The sequence below is a fragment of the Mobula hypostoma genome, chromosome 21 (genome assembly GCF_963921235.1).
Source record: "Mobula hypostoma chromosome 21, sMobHyp1.1, whole genome shotgun sequence".
In the NCBI taxonomy this organism is placed as follows: domain Eukaryota; kingdom Metazoa; phylum Chordata; class Chondrichthyes; order Myliobatiformes; family Myliobatidae; genus Mobula; species Mobula hypostoma.
The window spans coordinates 24,613,011-24,630,157 of record NC_086117.1 but is presented as its reverse complement, the minus strand read 5'-3'; the positions used below and the strand labels follow the sequence as shown (position 1 = coordinate 24,630,157).

Sequence of the window (17,147 nt, the reverse complement as noted above, 5' to 3'; positions counted from 1 at the left end):
GACCTATTTTTGAGTCTTCTTGTCCACCCTAGCGCAGTTTCTGAACCATGTAATGATGCAGCATATAAGGATGCTCTCTACTGCAAAGCTGTATAATGATGTCACTATAGATGTGGATAGTCCAGCTCCCTTCAGTTTCCTCAGAAGGTAGAGACATTGGTGAGCTTTCCTCATTCTGCAGAATGTGTACCAACGATGTAAAGAGGTATGTGAGTTCTCCTGATGTCGATAACCATCTTAGTTTTGATGACATTGAAGAGGTTATTTGCCTGGCACCAGGCCATGAGTTCTTCCATCTCCTCTGTATAGGCCATCTCATTGTTGGTAATGAGCCCACCACTGTCGCATCATCAACGAACCCTACAACGTGATTACTCAGGTGCTTGACCGTGCAATCATGTGTGAGCAGAGTGTACAACGGGCTTAGCAGACAGTCCTGTGGGGTACTCGATTTGAGGATGTTGGGGAGGGAAGGGCAGTGTACATTCTGACTATCGGAGGTCTGAAAGTTAGGAAGTTCAACAACCAGATGCACAGTGGTGTATTTAGACCAAGGAGTAAGAGTATGTTCATCAGGCTCAGTGGGTTAAATGTCAAACTGAAATCCAGAAACAGCATTCTGACATCAGTATCTTTGTTTTCTAGGTGTGCCAGAGCTAGGTGCATGACAGATACCATAGCATCTGTCGTAGAGCTGTTCTGAAGATAAGCATATTGGTGACTGTCCAATGTTGCAGGAATGGAGCTTTGAAATGTGTGCCATTACCAGCTTTTCAAAGCACTTCATAATGATTAGCTTCAGAACAACTGGGCACTAGCTGTTTCATTCTGAAGGCTGAGTTCTCTGGTACAGAGATGATGGTGGCTGATTTTAAGCATAAGTGGACAGCAGCCTGGATGGGTGAAGTGTTGAAGATTTCAAGTGAGCTAAGTGAGCTGGTGTGCACTCCTTGAGTACTTTGCCTTAGATGTTGTCTGACCCAGCCACCCTACAGGGGTTGACTCTTGCAGATTCCTTCTCATGTCTGCTGCTGTTACAAACAGTGATTGCTCACCTGGAAGAGAGGTAGCTCTCATGGATGCCATTCTGCTGCATGCCTTGAAGTGTGCATAAAAGTTGTTGAGAGCATCAGGGAGATAACTTTGTATATTAAAAATGTTGCTGCACAAACCCATCTGTAGTTTGTAGTCACTATTCTGGAGAAATTTAACATTTTACAATTAAATGTCAGTCACATTACCTACTCAGAGAATTTACTGTTGTGTTCGTCACCACTGTCTATACCCCGTCCCCCCAAGTGCAAACACCAAGGATGCACTGGGAGAACTTTACAGCATCATTAGCTCTATATGACTTAAGCATCTGGATAGTCTTTTCATAATTGCAGGAGATTTAACTCATGTTAGCCAGCAGGACATTTTGCCCAAATTCCACCAACACGTCATCATAGCCACCAGACGAACTAAACAGACTGGACCATGTTTATACAAACAAACGCAAAGCCATCCTATGCCCTTATTTTGGTCTCTCTGAACACATCTCCATAATGTTAATCCCAGCATAGTGACCACTGCTGAAAATGGTCAAAGCAGTCAAGAGGACCAACACTGTATGGGCTAACAAGGCAATCTCTATGCTTCAGATATCCAAGAAGGTTGGAACACATGGAGAAGATAAAAACCTCAAGGAATATGCCTGATCAGTCATCAGCTACATCAGTAAATGTGTGAACGATATTGGTACCTCAAGAACAGTAAGCTCATGGCCTAACCAGAAGCCCTGGATAAATGCAGAGGTACACTCCCTACAAAAAGCCTGGACTATTTATTCTTTCCATAAGTGCTGCCTGACCTGCTGAGTTCGTCCAGCGTTTTGCATGTATTGCTTTGGATTTCCAGCATCTGCACACTTTCTCATGTTGGGGATGACTGTACCAGTGATACCTCCCTCCCAGGGAGGCTAAAAAGAAATAATGGCAGATGGCATTTAAGGCAAACAAGTGTTAGGTGTTGCACTTTGGGAGGACAAAAAAGGGTGGAACTTGTATAGTGAAAAGTAGGGCACTGAGGAGTACACTAGAACAGAGAGATCTGGGAGTACAGACCCATAATTCCTTGAAAGTGGCAACACAGGCGGTTAGGGTCATAAAGTGAGCTTTTGGCACATTGGCTTCATAAATCAAAGTACTGAGTACAGGAGTTGGGATGTTATGTTGAAGTTGTACAAGATGCTGCTAAATTTGGAGTATCATGTGTGGTTCTGGTCATCTACCTCGAGGAAGGATATCAATAAGGTTGAAAGAATACAGAGGAAATTTACAAGGACTGCCAGGACTTGAGGACCTGAGTTATACGGAAAGGTCAAATTCCTTGGAGTGTAGGAAAATGAGGAAGTATGATAATGGGTATGCAAAATTATGAAGAGAATACATAGAGTTAATGCATGCAGGCATTTTCCACTGAGGTTTCATGAAACTATAGATAGATTTATAGGTTAAGGGTGAAAGGTGAAATATTTAAGGGGAACATGAGATAGAATTTCTTCACTCATAGGGTAGTGCAAGTGTGGGACAAGCTGCAAGAAGAAGTGAAGGATTCTCAGGTTGCATTTCAACTTTTAAGATAAGCTTCAATAACTACATGGATGAGAGGGCTAAGAAGGACGACGTCCAGATCAATGTGACTAGGCAGAACAACAGTTCATCACAGACTAGATGGACCAAAGGGCCCATTTCTGTGTTGTAGTGCTCTATGATAATGACAGCACATGGCTATATATTTGTACTCGAAACAATGACAATAAAGTTGAATCTAATCTAATCTATACCAAGGTAAAAAGGCAAAGCAGTTAATACAATTAAAAACAAAAATGGTACCTAGGCAGTGTACTTGGACATGCAAACAGAAAAACATCCAAAATATTCCATGCTGTTATATAGATAAATGTCTTTTGTATTATGAAATTCTTGAAGTGAACAAAGGATTTTCACTTCCTGCATCTATTTACTTGTACGGGACTGCAGTTCTCATAAGGGGAAAGTAAGTGTTGTCACCACCCCTTAAAGGTGGTCACTGGACCAAAAAATGAAGTTCCGTCCAAATGATGTCACCAGCTATGCAAATTTATCTAGACTAAAGGTCAACCAGTTCTATTCACCATATGTAAGCAAAAAAGTAATAGCTACATTTTAGTAAAATCCTGCTGACTCTCAGTATTATTCAAACCAGCACTGTATAATTATGAAATGCAGCGGTCAATTTGCAAGCTACAAGTAACCACAAAAAGCAATTTATCTAGTCATTGGCCAATTGCTTTAGTGATACTGCTTGGAGAGGTAGGACTTTACTGGGACACCAAGGATTTTAACACGAGGGAGGGGAGAACATTGGAAAAGAGGAAGTAGTAGGGTGACATACACAAAATGCTGGAGGAACTCAGCAGGTCAAGCAACATCTATGGAAATGAATAAACAATCAGCTTTCCAGCTGAGTCCCTTCTTCAGGATGGGAAAGGAAGGGGGAAGATGCCAGAATAAAAAAGTGGGGGGAGTGGGGGGGGGGAGGGAAAGGAGGATAGCTAGAAGGTGATAGGTGAGGCCAGGTGGGTGGGAAAGGTAAAGGGCTCGAGAAAGAAGAATCTGATAGGACAGCAGAGTAGATCATGGAAGAAAGGGAAGAAGGAGGGGCAACAGGGGAAGGTGAGGAAAAGAGGCAAGAGGCCAAAGTGGGAAGTAGAAGTAGAGGGGAGAGAAAGGGAAGGGATTTTTTTTAAACTGGAAGGAGAAATTGATGTCCATGCCATCAGGTTGGAGGCTACTTAGACGGAATATAAGGTGTTGCTTCTCTACCCCAAGGATGGCCTCTCTGTGGAACACAAGGAGGCCATGTCAGAACGGGAATGGGGACATCAATGAAAGTGGTTAGCCACCAGAAAATTCCACTTCTGGCAGATGGAGTGGAGATGCTCGACAAAGTGGACCACAATTTACGTCGAGTCTCACCAATATAGAAGCAGCTACATTGGGAGCAATGGCTACAATAGACAACCCCAACAGATTGACAGGTGAAGTGTTGCCTCACCTGGAAAGAATGTTTGGGGCCCTGAATAGAGGCAAGGAAGGAGGTAAATAGGACATATAGCATTTTTGTCACTTGCAAAGCTATATGCCAGAGGGAGATGGGTAGAGGGGGATGAATGTACAAGGAAATCACAGAGGGAGCGACCCCTTTGAAAAGCAGAGAGTGGGGTAAATATCTGTTCGGTGGTAGGACTCTGTTGAAGATGGTAGAATGAGGTTTTGGATGCAGGGGCTCATGGGGCAATAGGTGAGAACAAGAGGAACTCAATCCCTGTTAAGACAGTGGGAAGATGAGGTGAGCATTTGGATGTACAGGGAATGGAGGAGATGCAGGTAAGGGCAGCATAAATAGTAGAGGAAGGAAAATTCTGTCCTTTGAAAATGCCTCCTGCAACAGTTATTCTGAACTTCATATAAGGACTGCTCCAAGCCCAATGGCACATAATTCAGCTTTTGTCAGGCTTATGTTCAATTAGAAATTCACAGATATGAGGCATCACTGTAAGGTGGTGTGTTAAAACACCACAAAACCATAAGCATATCCTGTGGATAAATTTGATGTTACATTTCCTGAATACAACCACAAAACTCGTCTAAATGACTAATCAATTATAACACCCTGTTTCACTACCTTTCCTTTCTCTAACCTGCCAACATTCTCGACAATGCATACTGACAAATACTTACAACAGTGTGTTTATAACACAGTGCAAGGGAACAGGAAAGAAATGAAAAAGAGGGATTGCAAAGGTGAAAGTTTAACCACAATACATTGGAGCATGGAGTAAAAACAAACTTCCCCTTTTCCCTCTATTTGATGGTAATCGGTTGTAATTTTTTTTTCATCTTCTGATCCAAGATCCAGAGAACTGAGTCCACCCAACCAGCAAATGTAAGCACATTCTGAATGGCACAGTGACCTGGAGTAGAAACGTGTGTGTGTGTGTGTGTGTGTGTGTGTGTGTGTGTGTGTGTGTGTGTGTGTGTGTGTGTGTGTGTAATGCATGCATTTTCTCACCAAGACCAGGTTTTTCTCCCCTCAGGTACTCCATTTTCCTCCCACACTCCAAAGACATGTTTGTTAGTTAATCGACTAGATTAATCTTTATTGCAGTTAAATTGTAGAGGAATCAGAAGGGAGTTGAGGGACATGTGAGAGACACAAGCTGCTGGGGTACAGTGAACTATGAGAGTGATTAAGACCCAACAGGATTGTGCTTCTGGCTGAATGACCTCCTAATTATCGTGGAGCCACTGCTAGTAAACCCTTCTAAAATGGCTGCAAGTCAGGATTAGAATTGCAACTTAAACTCAAAATACCACAAGTTGATGAGCAGCACAAGTTTGACGTTTCGAAATAACTCCCCTCTGTTGGCAAAGCTCACTGCAAACATCTTTATTGTGAAACAAAACTTCTTTCATTTCAAACCAATATACATGGATTAATAAGAATCTTTACTGCAAGAAGATGTTCAAACAACATTGAACAACCATTAATATCCCATAGGGATACTGATCAGTTGGGAAAAAGCTGCAGAGTATTAGGAAAATACTGGGAGATACAAAATGGATAATGCTCTCAGTGGCCAAATATAGGCAAAATATACCAAATAATCTCCTTTGGGCTGCATAATTCTATGAACTATAGTCACAACAATTTCTCCCTTAACATAAATGTTAACATAAAAGTTAACAATATTAACTTAAGTTTTCCACATTAACTGAAGTATCTTGTCATTCAGCTGATATATTCAAGAAAAACACAGTATTTTGTACACAGAGAAATGAGACCTGGCAAATGTAATGCACATACTTTGGAACTGGTCTGCTGCTTATCACTTGCATAAAAAAGTGCTTGTGGTGAGTGGGTGGGAGAGAATGTTTAGAATGCCTGTTAAAAATCTACAAGATCATCAAGTAGTCAAAAAATGGAGATGGAACAAAAAATAGCTTTTAGTGAAAGAAAGCAGTGCCTGTAAGGAACTTTGTTTAATTCACAAAGCTGCTCATACTACAGTAACTGCATACACTCCTATTTTGATCTTTCAGACAAATGAAAATTTACGGTTTTAATGACATGGACTCAAATACAGAACATTTAAATGCTGATTATTTTAGTCGATAAAAATTTTGAATTCTCCAAAACTGGAAGAGATGCCTCTACCTCTAATTTATGAAGTGCTTTCATACTCTAAGATCTTTACCACATCACCCTCATATGTTTTGAACTTGATAATTTTAATCAGTTTAGTTTGGGTGATAGAAGCCAAATTATTAGATATATTTGGGATGGAGATGGAAAAATTATTTCAAAGATCAAACAATTAAGGGCTATGGATTAGTGGCACACAAGGAATTAAGGCCAGCATAAATCAGCCATTATAATATTGAAAAGTAGAACACAAAATTACAAGTGCAGTATTTTATTTCTGTTGTTTGAAAATGATATCAATGTTTAAATAAACAACCTTGTTTTCAGTTTAAGATACCTGAAAAGACAAACAGCTATGATAAACACTGCATGAAACATGCTTGTGGCTATGTCTTGGTCAATCAAGGATTTAGAATGGATAAAATACCAATAGTGAAAGTAATAATGGAACAGTTGTTCTATACCAGTACACAAATATGTTTAAGAAATTAGGGTAAGTGAATTAAATTAAGAATGATTGAAAACATCCCTTTAGCACCCAGAGGTTCTCAAGTGTGAAAGTGAAACAATTAACTATTTGAATAGTAATCCTAAATAAATTTACAACTATAATAGAATTCTTCCAAAGTTGCTTCCTTCAGAAAGTCTGGAATATACTGGACAAGTTATTACAATTTAAATATTTGAGTGATACGTGAAGATAACCTTGTACTGCAATACCTCACTTTCTCTCCATCATTGATCGAAAATATCTTTCATTCTCCACAGATACTACCTGACCTGCTGACTATTCAAGATTGTTTATTGTCATTCTTCAGTACACCAGTGTAAAGGAGAAGAAGATTATTGTTACTCCAGATTCGCTGCGGTATTAAACACACTAAGCGTAAAGGACACAAAAGAAGTACACAATAAATATAAATATAAAGCAATCCTATAGAACACAATGTACAAGTAACTGTTACATACATAGACTGATTGTATGATTGTATGTACATAAAATGATGCTCGGTGATGTGTAGGCAGTGGTGGGGGGGGGTGTGGTTTAAACAGGTGAAGGTGTTGATCAGCCTGACAGCTTGGGGGAGGTAGCTGTTTTTTTGAGTTGTGGTCCAGGCATGGATGCTGCATAGTCTCTTCCCAGATGGGAGTGGGACAAACAGTCCATGAGCAGGGCAGGTAGAATACCTCATGATATTGCTGTCCTTTTTCTACCACCTTTCTGTACATACGTCTTTGATGGTGGGTCGACTAGTGCCAGTGTTGCTTTGGGCAGTTTTAACTACCTGTCATAGAACTGCAGTGCAGTTTCCATACCACACAGTGGTGCAACATGTTCGAATGCTCTCAACCGTGCATCTGCAGAAGGTGAGTACTGATGCAAGGACTAGCTCTCTTCAGCCTCCTCGGAAAATAGAAGCAAAAATGTTTTTAAGATTTACAAAAAGATTTAACAAGTGTTTTACGTACATTTAAAATCAAACTTTTTAAAAAAAAACTCAGTATCCAATTTTCACTGATTCAAGTTTAACTGTGAAGCAGTCTTTGTAAGAAGCATCATTCTGTAAATTACAGTTTTGCTTTGTAGCAGTTTATCAACTCAAAAATATAAACAGGTCAGTTGTGTCGCATCATACTTTAAGACCATAAGAAACAGGAGCAGAATTAGGCCAAACAGCTCATCAAGTCTGCTCCACCATTCCATCATGACTGATATATTATCCCTCTCAACTCTATTCTCCTACATTCTCCCTGTAACATCTGACATGCTTACCAATCAAAAACCTATCAACATCCGCTTTAAATATCCCCAATGCCTTGGCCTCCAAAGCTGTCTGTGGCAATGAATTACAAAGATTGATCTGTAGAAGGTTGCTATACAAGAGACATCTGTGTATTCTGAGGGTGTGCCTTTGTCTGGGACTCCTCCACCACAGGAAACATCCTCTCCACATCCACTGTCTAGGCCTTCAATATTTGATGAGATCCCCTATCATTCTTCCGAACTTCAGCACGTACAGGTCCAGAGCCACAAATGCTCCTTGTACGTTAACCCCTTCATTCCTGGGATCATCATCGTGAATCTTCTCTGGACCCTCTCCCAATTCCGGCACATGCCATTTTAGATAAGGGGCCAAAACTGCTAACAACACTCCAAGTACGGTTTGAACAATGCCTTATAAAGCTTCAGCATTACATCTTTGTTTTTATATTCTATTTCTCTCAAAATGAATGCTAACATTGTATTTGCCCTCCTCTCCAATTATTTCTTTTTCTAAGCCTTCTGCTTGTTCTTTTTGTCTTGTTTATGTTATAAAACTGTTGGAGCCTGTGACATACAGTTTGGAACTCGGTCGAAGGATCCAGTACTATGCTGTGTTTAGAGAGCTCCCTGGTGGAGATTAGAGACGGGGACCCAAAAAGGACCAAGAACACAAGTTGACCCATGAAAAAGACCAGAGACGAGGCGCGGGGTCATGAAAGACTCCATTCTGAAGTAGCAAGGAATATTGGAGCATTGAGGTGAATGCGGAGGGGGTCAGCAATGGCTCCCAATGGAGGCCACTGAGATGGTCAGCAGCCGGATCAGTGGTGTTCAGACCCAAGTTGGTCGTCACTCTTTACAGAAGGACAGAGTTTGCGCGACCACTCTCCTTGTATAGAAGCAAAAAAAGTTGCTAATGAGATCTGTGTTTATTGAACTGTACTTTATATTGGTTTCTTTCAGTTTTTCAGTGTTTTCTTTTTTGTGGCCAATTGGCAAGTGCAGGGGGTGGTCAGGGATTGCTGTTGTCATCTTTTTTCCTGCGGGGAAGGGTGGGGAATTTGATGTTATTGTATTTCTGTATTTCATGGCTAACTAGAGAAGACAAATATCAGAATTGTACTGTACTTGCATACTTTGACAATAAAATTAACCTTTGAACGTTTTGAACCACTGACTCAACCTGCAAATGAACCTTTAAGGAATCCTGCAAGAGGACTCCCAAGTGCCTTTGCACCTCTGTTTTCTGAAATTCCTCCCGTTTAGAGAATAGTCTACCCTTTTACTCCCTGTACTCAAGTCCATGACCATACGCTTCCCTGCACTGTATTCCATCTGCCACTTCTTTGCCCATTCTCCTAAGCTGCCGAAGTGTTTCTGCAGACTCCCTGTATCACCACCTAACTTTGTACCATCAGCAAACTTTACCACAAAGCAATCAATTCTGTCATTCAAATCATTAACACACTCCCTTCTCAACAAAAGACTTGAAGGGAAGAGCAATTAAAATTATTTAGTATTTTGTAGGAACAGTTAATTGCTTACAAGCATGCAGGATTTCTTTAGAATTCAACTGTTCAAAAGATTCACATATCCCAAAACAAAGTTCTCTAATTCACTGAAGTCTAGAAAACAAAATACCTCTGGCAAATAGAATTCCATGCACTTAAAACCAGTTAATTCTGCAATACAATGCTCTTACACATACAGTGGCCAATCAGCTGTACGACTACACAATTCTTTTACAGCCATTTCCACACCAGCAATATTCTCCATTCTGATATCCATGCATGACCACAAGCTATATTTTCTCATGTGTGCTTGTGACACAAGGACATTCTACTCATCTAGTCTACGTCAGCTCCTAGGAAAACCACATCAATCCATTCTCACTTCCCTTTTATCCATTGCTCTCACATCACTCATCAATACCGCCACTGCCCTCCCAACTCAATTCTGCCAACTAGGAAAAAATTACAATACAATTCATCAGAATATCCTTGAATGCAGGAATTAACCAGAGCATCAAGTAGGAGGGAGTAGACCTGTCTGGTCATAGGGGGAACATAGAAAATCCACACTGACAGTAGTAAGAGTCTAGGACTGAACTGGAGTCGATGGAGTTATGGGACATTAGCAATCCCTGCTATGCCATACCACTGTGCTGCCCTCTTCTTATGCAAATTCATGGAATGTGCCGCTTAAGGATCCATGCAATTTTTAAAATAATGAACTTCAAGTTTCAACAACTTGAAAGATGACAACCTCCTGCTTATTAGGAATTCAGCTAATCAGGTACCCTAAACAAACGGAAAGTCTCAGGCCAGAGCATCAACTGTTTGTCCCCTCATAGATGCTTCCTGATTTGCTGTGTTCCTCCAGCATTTTGTGTGTTTTTCCAAAACAAATATGCATTGATTTAAAAATCCATGTCCATAATGTCAGTACTTTGTCTGGATATTCACTGCTCAATCTTCAGGAAGGGGAGATCGGGGCAACGCACGCCAGGAAGGGGAGATCGGGGCAACATACACCCGGACTCATTAAGGGGTCAAAGGACACAACTACCCTACCATCAAGAACATCTTCAAGAGGCGGTAAATTAAGGCGGCGGCATCCATCATTAAAGACCCTCACCAGCCAAGGCACGAGGTACAGGAGCCTGAATACCCACACAATGTTTTAAGAAGTTTCTTCCCCTCTGCCATCAGAAATCTGAACAGTCCATGAACACAACCTCCTTATTCATATTTTGCACTTTTATTTAATAGCAAATTTTATATCTTGTACTATCCTGCTGCAAAAACAAATTTCACAACATACAGCAGCAACAATAAATCTGATTCTGAATTTAATTGCCAAATTCTGCATCTCTGAGCTATCACGTTTCTGTTCTTCTTGCATCTTCTTGTTATAAATATCACTTAAAAGTAAAGTTGTCATTAGTTCCATCTGCCTTCCAGAATCTGATGAGAAAGTCACAAAGCTGAAATAAAGCATTCTTTTTCCATTACAGGAACCCTCCCACAATTTTTGACAGAACAGGGATACCCTGATGCTGATCATTTCAAGTCTCCAAGTAGGTTGTTGTTTCACTCTAGATTCTAAATCATTTTCATCATCGTGCCAGTGATATACGTAATCATGTGCATCACTAAATGAAGTTTCTGCAGAATGTTTAAATGGCTACCCTGATAATGAAAGATAATGAAAGATAATGAAAGGATTTGATAGAGCAGATTGAGAAAAAAATGCTTCTATTTGCACGCGAGGTAAAACCAGAGGCCACATACAAGAGAACTATCAATCAATCCAATATGCAATTTAGAAGAAAGTTCATTACCAAAGTTATAACTTGGAACTAGGAACACCACTAGTAGTGGTGGTAAACATCATTTTAAGACAGAGTGAGATTAGGTAAAAAGAAAAAAATCAGCGATAGCATAAAATAACAAAAATGCTAAACAGTACCAGCATAGATTACTGGGCCAGACAGTCAATTCCTCCACTTGAAATTCTTTATTTTGCAAAGACCACTGAGTGAGCTATGGGTCAACTTAATTGGAATTTAAAGAACCTTTTAAACTGAAGATTTCCTTCCAAAGTTTATTTTTCAATGAAGATATAACGAATAATAAAAGTTTTTGCTCTCAGCCAGGTTTTAGTACTCCTTGAGTATGCCATCTTCTAACTAAAACACCTGTTTTGTCTGTAAGCACAACTATCCTCGTTCTACACTTTAAATTATCCTCAACCAACATAAATATAAAAAAAAGTGGTCTATGCCATGCCAATGTTTTCTTAGCATTTTTGTAGAAATTGACCAAAACATTTATTACATCATTTTGTCAAAACTTCATTTGAGTACTCATGGAGTGTAAAATGTGTTGGAACACACTTGAGGTGTGAATGAGGTTGCAAAAATGTAAACTTTTTTTTATTAAAGCTGGAGTTTCAGGCTGCTTGTTTTTTTTAAAAGAGTAATACATACAAATGTAGCAAATAGAGCAACTGAGTAAATAAGGCTAAGCAACTTTACTTGGGATGAAGTTCAAGTACTATAACTTAGATACCCTTACTTTCCCCATTTAAACAACTTATTACATTAACACTGCATATGGAAATACAAATGGAATAATGATTTGATGCAAATACCGAGTCAGTGGTAAACAGCGGCATCCATTCTTAAATGATAAAAAGTTGAATAGAATCCCTATTACAGCTACCAAAGCAGCTTTTTAATGAATTCTGCAAGTGAACACAGAATTTACACATTGACAATAATCAGTGGCCTCTAGTTCTCAGACATAACTTAATCCTGTCCCCATAAAACAATTCTCAATACAGTTAAGAATTTTACAATCATAATTTGGTTTGATTTCGGTTTCAACCCTAGATAATAACTGATCACACACTTTTGACCTGGTTTGTTTGGCTGTTGAAAGGACAGGGCTGCCACCAACAACCATTTCTCTAATCATGAGGTTTCTCCTTACCGTGCTCCACAAATACATTGAAATGTTGAGCTCCATGTTTGGCTGTTTCTCTCTTCCCTCCTTTGATAAACTGCAGGGCAGTCAGAGTCGGCCTCTTTTGGTCCGCAAGAACTTTGCCTGGTTGTTGCCCCATATATTAACTGACTCCAGGTCCAAGTAATAAAAAAAAACATTTAAAACTGAGAGCGAGTTGGATAAGTAGGAGATAGGAGCAGAAAAGGATAGGATCAGCCGCCCACAATAGGAACAAAGTTGGAAGCTGAGGATTCAGGTAGTGGTATGGGTGGTGGGGTAAGGGGGAATAGTGAGCTCACAGGTTGGGTGTCAAAGGATGAAGTGCAGATAGAAATCATAAATTAGGGGTCAAGGTGATTCACTAACGTGGGTACAAAGAGAAGGGTCACGGGATAAAGCCTATGAGCAGAGAGGGTCACAGAATGGGGGGTCAAAGTTCCAAGCTCAGAGGGGAGAGTTATTGAGAACCCTTTAAATTCCCTTACGGGGCAGTATTTTGTGCCGACTCCGTTCCCATCGGCTCCTCTTCACTCATATTTCTTTTCTCACATCTCGGTGAGACAGGGGTGAGTGGAATGGCTGGAGGAAAAAAACTTTCCTGAGATGAAAGCCGCCTCCACTCCGTGTCCAAACTCAGCCAGAAACACCCGCCATGTTTGGGGTAAACTGCGCCCAAAACGAGGCCACGCAATGCCCGTGGCGTCATCACGCACACACCACCACGCTTGGGGACCGCCAGTTGTCAAGGGCTGGGTTTCAACTGATCACGTTTTCTTGTGTTTTTCATATTAAATTCCGAAGGAAAGGACATATAGTAAGTTTATAACTTTGTAAACTGCCATTTCTGTTGTGGATGTAGGTTCATAAATATTTGATAGTAATAGGACGTGAGATGCTGTTAAGAGATGAGATCATTAGTTTCATAAAGAGAAAAATAGAGCTTTAAATCGCAGATTAATCCCCAGTGAGAGTCCTATACCCATTACAGGGAGTGAGAGATTTATTAGGGTAGTCCCGGTGAAGAATTTGTTCTGGGAACGGTGAAGGAGAAAGTTGGTCCAATAAAAATGACTAAATTTTAAAATACATTTCTGTGATACCATTACCCTATCATGCAGCACGTTATTTGTCATTTCTGTCCTTTTTTTAAAAACCAATTATCTTAAAGTTCTGGCTTTTAAATACAAACGTATTAACCCTCGTCAATACCATCAGGAAGTTATTTTCTAACCCATTATACACAGATTGATCACCATCAAATTTCTTTGCAGCCACATGGTATTCTCCAATCTCTCTATGTAATTGAAGTATTTACTTCTTTTGGGTCATTCTAGGAAATCTCCACATTCAGCTTGACATTCAGTTGTTCCATTAAAAATTTGCAATTACAGAGGTTTATTCAGTAAATGAATGGCAGTTATATGTGTTTTAGATTTAAGACCAATAGTTGCCGAAGGCTTTAACCTTTCTCCCTGCCAACTCTGTGGTTTATAGAACTGGATATTTCCTGTTGCAAAAAAAAATTCTATTTATCTGATGGTATGCTCAGGATTTGAATCAGGTCAGCAATTAATCACAATAGATTATCACTTCCTACATTTTTTTTAAAGACCAGGATGAGAATGTGGTTTTTGTGGTGTTGTAGTTTGTGCTTTGCATCAGTAATTATTGATGAAATCTTATAGTGCTTCATTCACTCTTTATTTATTTTGCTTCCTTCCTTGGAGAGATCAACAAGGGAGAGGCTGAGAGGCAATTTCATCCAGGTACTCCAGTTTCCTCCCACGTTCTGAAAATATACGGGTTAGTAAGAGATGGTGGGTTGTGGGCATGCTCTGTTAGCATTGGAAGCATGGTGACACATGCATGATGCCCCCAGCACATCCTTAGTCTGTATTGATTGTTGATGTAGGTGTGTTTCAATGATTCAACGTGCATATGACAAAAAGCTAATCGCGGTTCAGTGGTTCTTAATCTGAGCAAGGAAGACTCAAATTGATGTACATTGTTTAAGAGATTAGCTATTTTGAATCAGAGTCAGGTTTATCATCTCAGTTTTGTGACAATAGTACAGTGCAAGACATTAAAAGTTATTATAAGTTACAAAAAATAATAAGTGTGAAAGAGGAATAGTGAGGTCATTAGTGTTCATGGACCATCCAGAAAGCTGATGGTGGAGGGGAGGAAACGGTTCCTTGATTCTTGGGCGTGGGTCTGTCAGCTCCTGTACCTCTTTCCCAATGGTAGTAATGAGAAGAGGGCATGTTCCAGGTGGTGAGTGTCGTTCATCATTGATGCCAGCTTCTTGAGGCATCACCTTTTAAAGATGTTCTCAATGGTGGGAACAGCTGGGCTCGTGAGGGAGCTGGCTGAGTCTACAATCCTCTGCAGCTTCTTTTGATCCTGCACATTGGGGCATCTATACCTGAAGGTAATGCAACCAGTCAAAATGCTCTCCACTGTATATCTGTAGACATCTTTGGTGATATACCAAATCTCCTCTAATTCTTAATGAAGTATAGTCGCTGACATGCCTTCTTCATGATTGCGTCAATGTGTAGGGCCCAGGATAGAGTTTCTGAGATGCTGATGCCCAGGAGCTTGAAGCTGTTCAGCCTATCCATGATGGACCCCTCATCGAAGACTGGTGTGTGCTCTCCCAACTTCCTTTCCTGAAGGCCACAATCATTGCTTGGTATTGCTGATGTTGAGTGCAAGGTTGTTGCAACACCACTCAACCAGCCAATCTGTCTTGCTCTTGTACACCTCCTTTTCGCCATCTGAGGTGTCTGCCAACAATAGTGTTGTCATTGGTGAACACTGTTGGTGAATTTAAGAGGTTAGCTATTTTGAATCAGCCGTGCCGAGCCAGTCGTAAGTATAGAGAGAATTGAGCAGTGTGTTAAGCATGCACGCATCCTTGAGATGCACCTATGGTGATTGTCAGTGAGGAAGAAACGTTATTACCAGTCTACAGTGCCTGCAGCCTCCTGATGAAGATGTCAAGGATCCAGTTGCAGAAGCCCAGGTTTTGAAGCTTGTTGATTAGAAGTGAGGGTTTCAAACACCACACTGTAATTGATTGTTGTCTTGTTTTGTTCTGTCGTTGTTGCTGCTTATGTTGTTCTGCTGAACATAGCGAGCATGCTATGTTAGCACTGGAATATGCCTGACACTTGCAGATTGCCCCCAACCCACCTTGGGTATGTTGGTTGCAAACAATGCATTTCATTGTACATTTCAATGTACTTGTACATGTGATAAATGACTGAATAAGCAGCAGCCTGAAATATGTATGTTTTGCTGTTTTCCAGGTGCTCCAAAGCCAAATAGAGAGCCAGTGAGATAGCAGCTGCTGTAAACCTGTTGTGACATTAGGCAAATTGCATTGGGTCCAGATCCTTGCTAAGGCAGGACTGAAATCTAGCCATTACCAACATCTCAAACCACTTCATCACAGTAGATGTGAGTGCTTACCGACCGATAGTTGTTGAGGTACCTCACCCTGCTCTTCTTGGGTACTGGTATGATTGTGTAATGAGTTCTTTGGGCCTGTGCAAGAAGCCAGAGGGCATTGGGCTCCGAGCTTTTTAGAGCACCTGAATTGGTTAATGAGTGTAGTTAATTGTTTAGATTTCCTTGTGCTTTTCCCAAGTGACTCACTCTTTGTAATGCGATCTCCTGGTGCTTTCTGTTTAAACTTGTTAAGTTTATTTTGATGGGCTCAGGGATTCCGTGTTACCTGTATTATTTAAGTGGACACCTGATTAGTGCTAATCATGGGTCCTAGTTTTGAGAATGTTTTGTCTCATGGTGTCCCTCGCTGATGTTTTGTTGGAATTCTTAAGAATAAACTTTAGTCGCTGTCTCTACATTAGAGTCTGTCTCTTCTCTGCACTTGGGTTCCGATGTTGCCAGCAGACATCATGACAGATTGATGCCCTATCGAAGCAGGTGTGAACATCTGAATGAACCAGTGAGAGGTTGAAGATGTCCTCAGCACTCCAGCCAGTAGGTCAGCATAGGTTTTCAGTACCCTGCTAGATACACCGCCAGAACCTGATGCATTGTGAGGGTTCATCCCCTTAAAAGATGTTCTGACATCAGTGTCTGAGACAGAGATCACAATATCACCAGATGCTTTGGGGATTCACACAGATGCAGTTTTATCGTTGCTTTCAAAGCGTGCACAGCCTCAGAATAGAAGGGCGTCCTTTTAGAATTTAGATGAGGAATTTCTTTAGCCAGAGAGTGGTGAATCTGTGGAATTTTTTGCCACAGGCAGTTGTGGAGGCCAAGTCTTTATGTATATTTGAGGCAGAGGTTGATAAATTCTTGATTGGTCAGGGTATGGAGGGACACAGGGAGAAGGCAGAAAATTGGGACTGAGAGGAAAATTGGATCAGCCATGATGAAATGGCGGAGCAGACTTGATGGGCCAAATGGCCTAAATCTGCTCATATCTTATGGTCTTACAAAAAGCATTGAGCTCATTGGAGAGTGAAGCATCACTGCCATTTATACTGTTAGATTTTGCTTATAGGAAGTAATGGCGTGCAAACCCTGCTACAGCTGTTGTGCATCAGATTGCGTCTCTAACTTCACCCAGAATTCTCTAAACAACAGGAATTCTGCAGATG

The 17,147-nt window shown here is 40.6% G+C and overlaps 1 protein-coding gene across 2 annotated transcripts in view; it reads right to left on the bottom strand.

The window, feature by feature from the left end:
- The window catches only part of abl1 (c-abl oncogene 1, non-receptor tyrosine kinase), a 155,319-nt gene extending 142,151 nt beyond the window's left edge, over positions 1-13,168 (bottom strand). The window contains exons 1-2 of one of the 2 annotated variants that reach the window (XM_063073649.1): positions 12,993-13,168; positions 12,493-12,636 (exon numbers count right to left, since the gene is read on the bottom strand). In XM_063073649.1, coding sequence (XP_062929719.1) covers positions 12,493-12,625 — 133 coding nt within the window. In that variant the 5' untranslated portion in view covers positions 12,626-12,636; positions 12,993-13,168. The remainder of the gene's footprint in view (positions 1-12,492; positions 12,637-12,992) is intronic. The other variant, XM_063073648.1, reaches the window with a different exon arrangement.
- Positions 13,169-17,147: the final 3,979 nt, after the last annotated feature.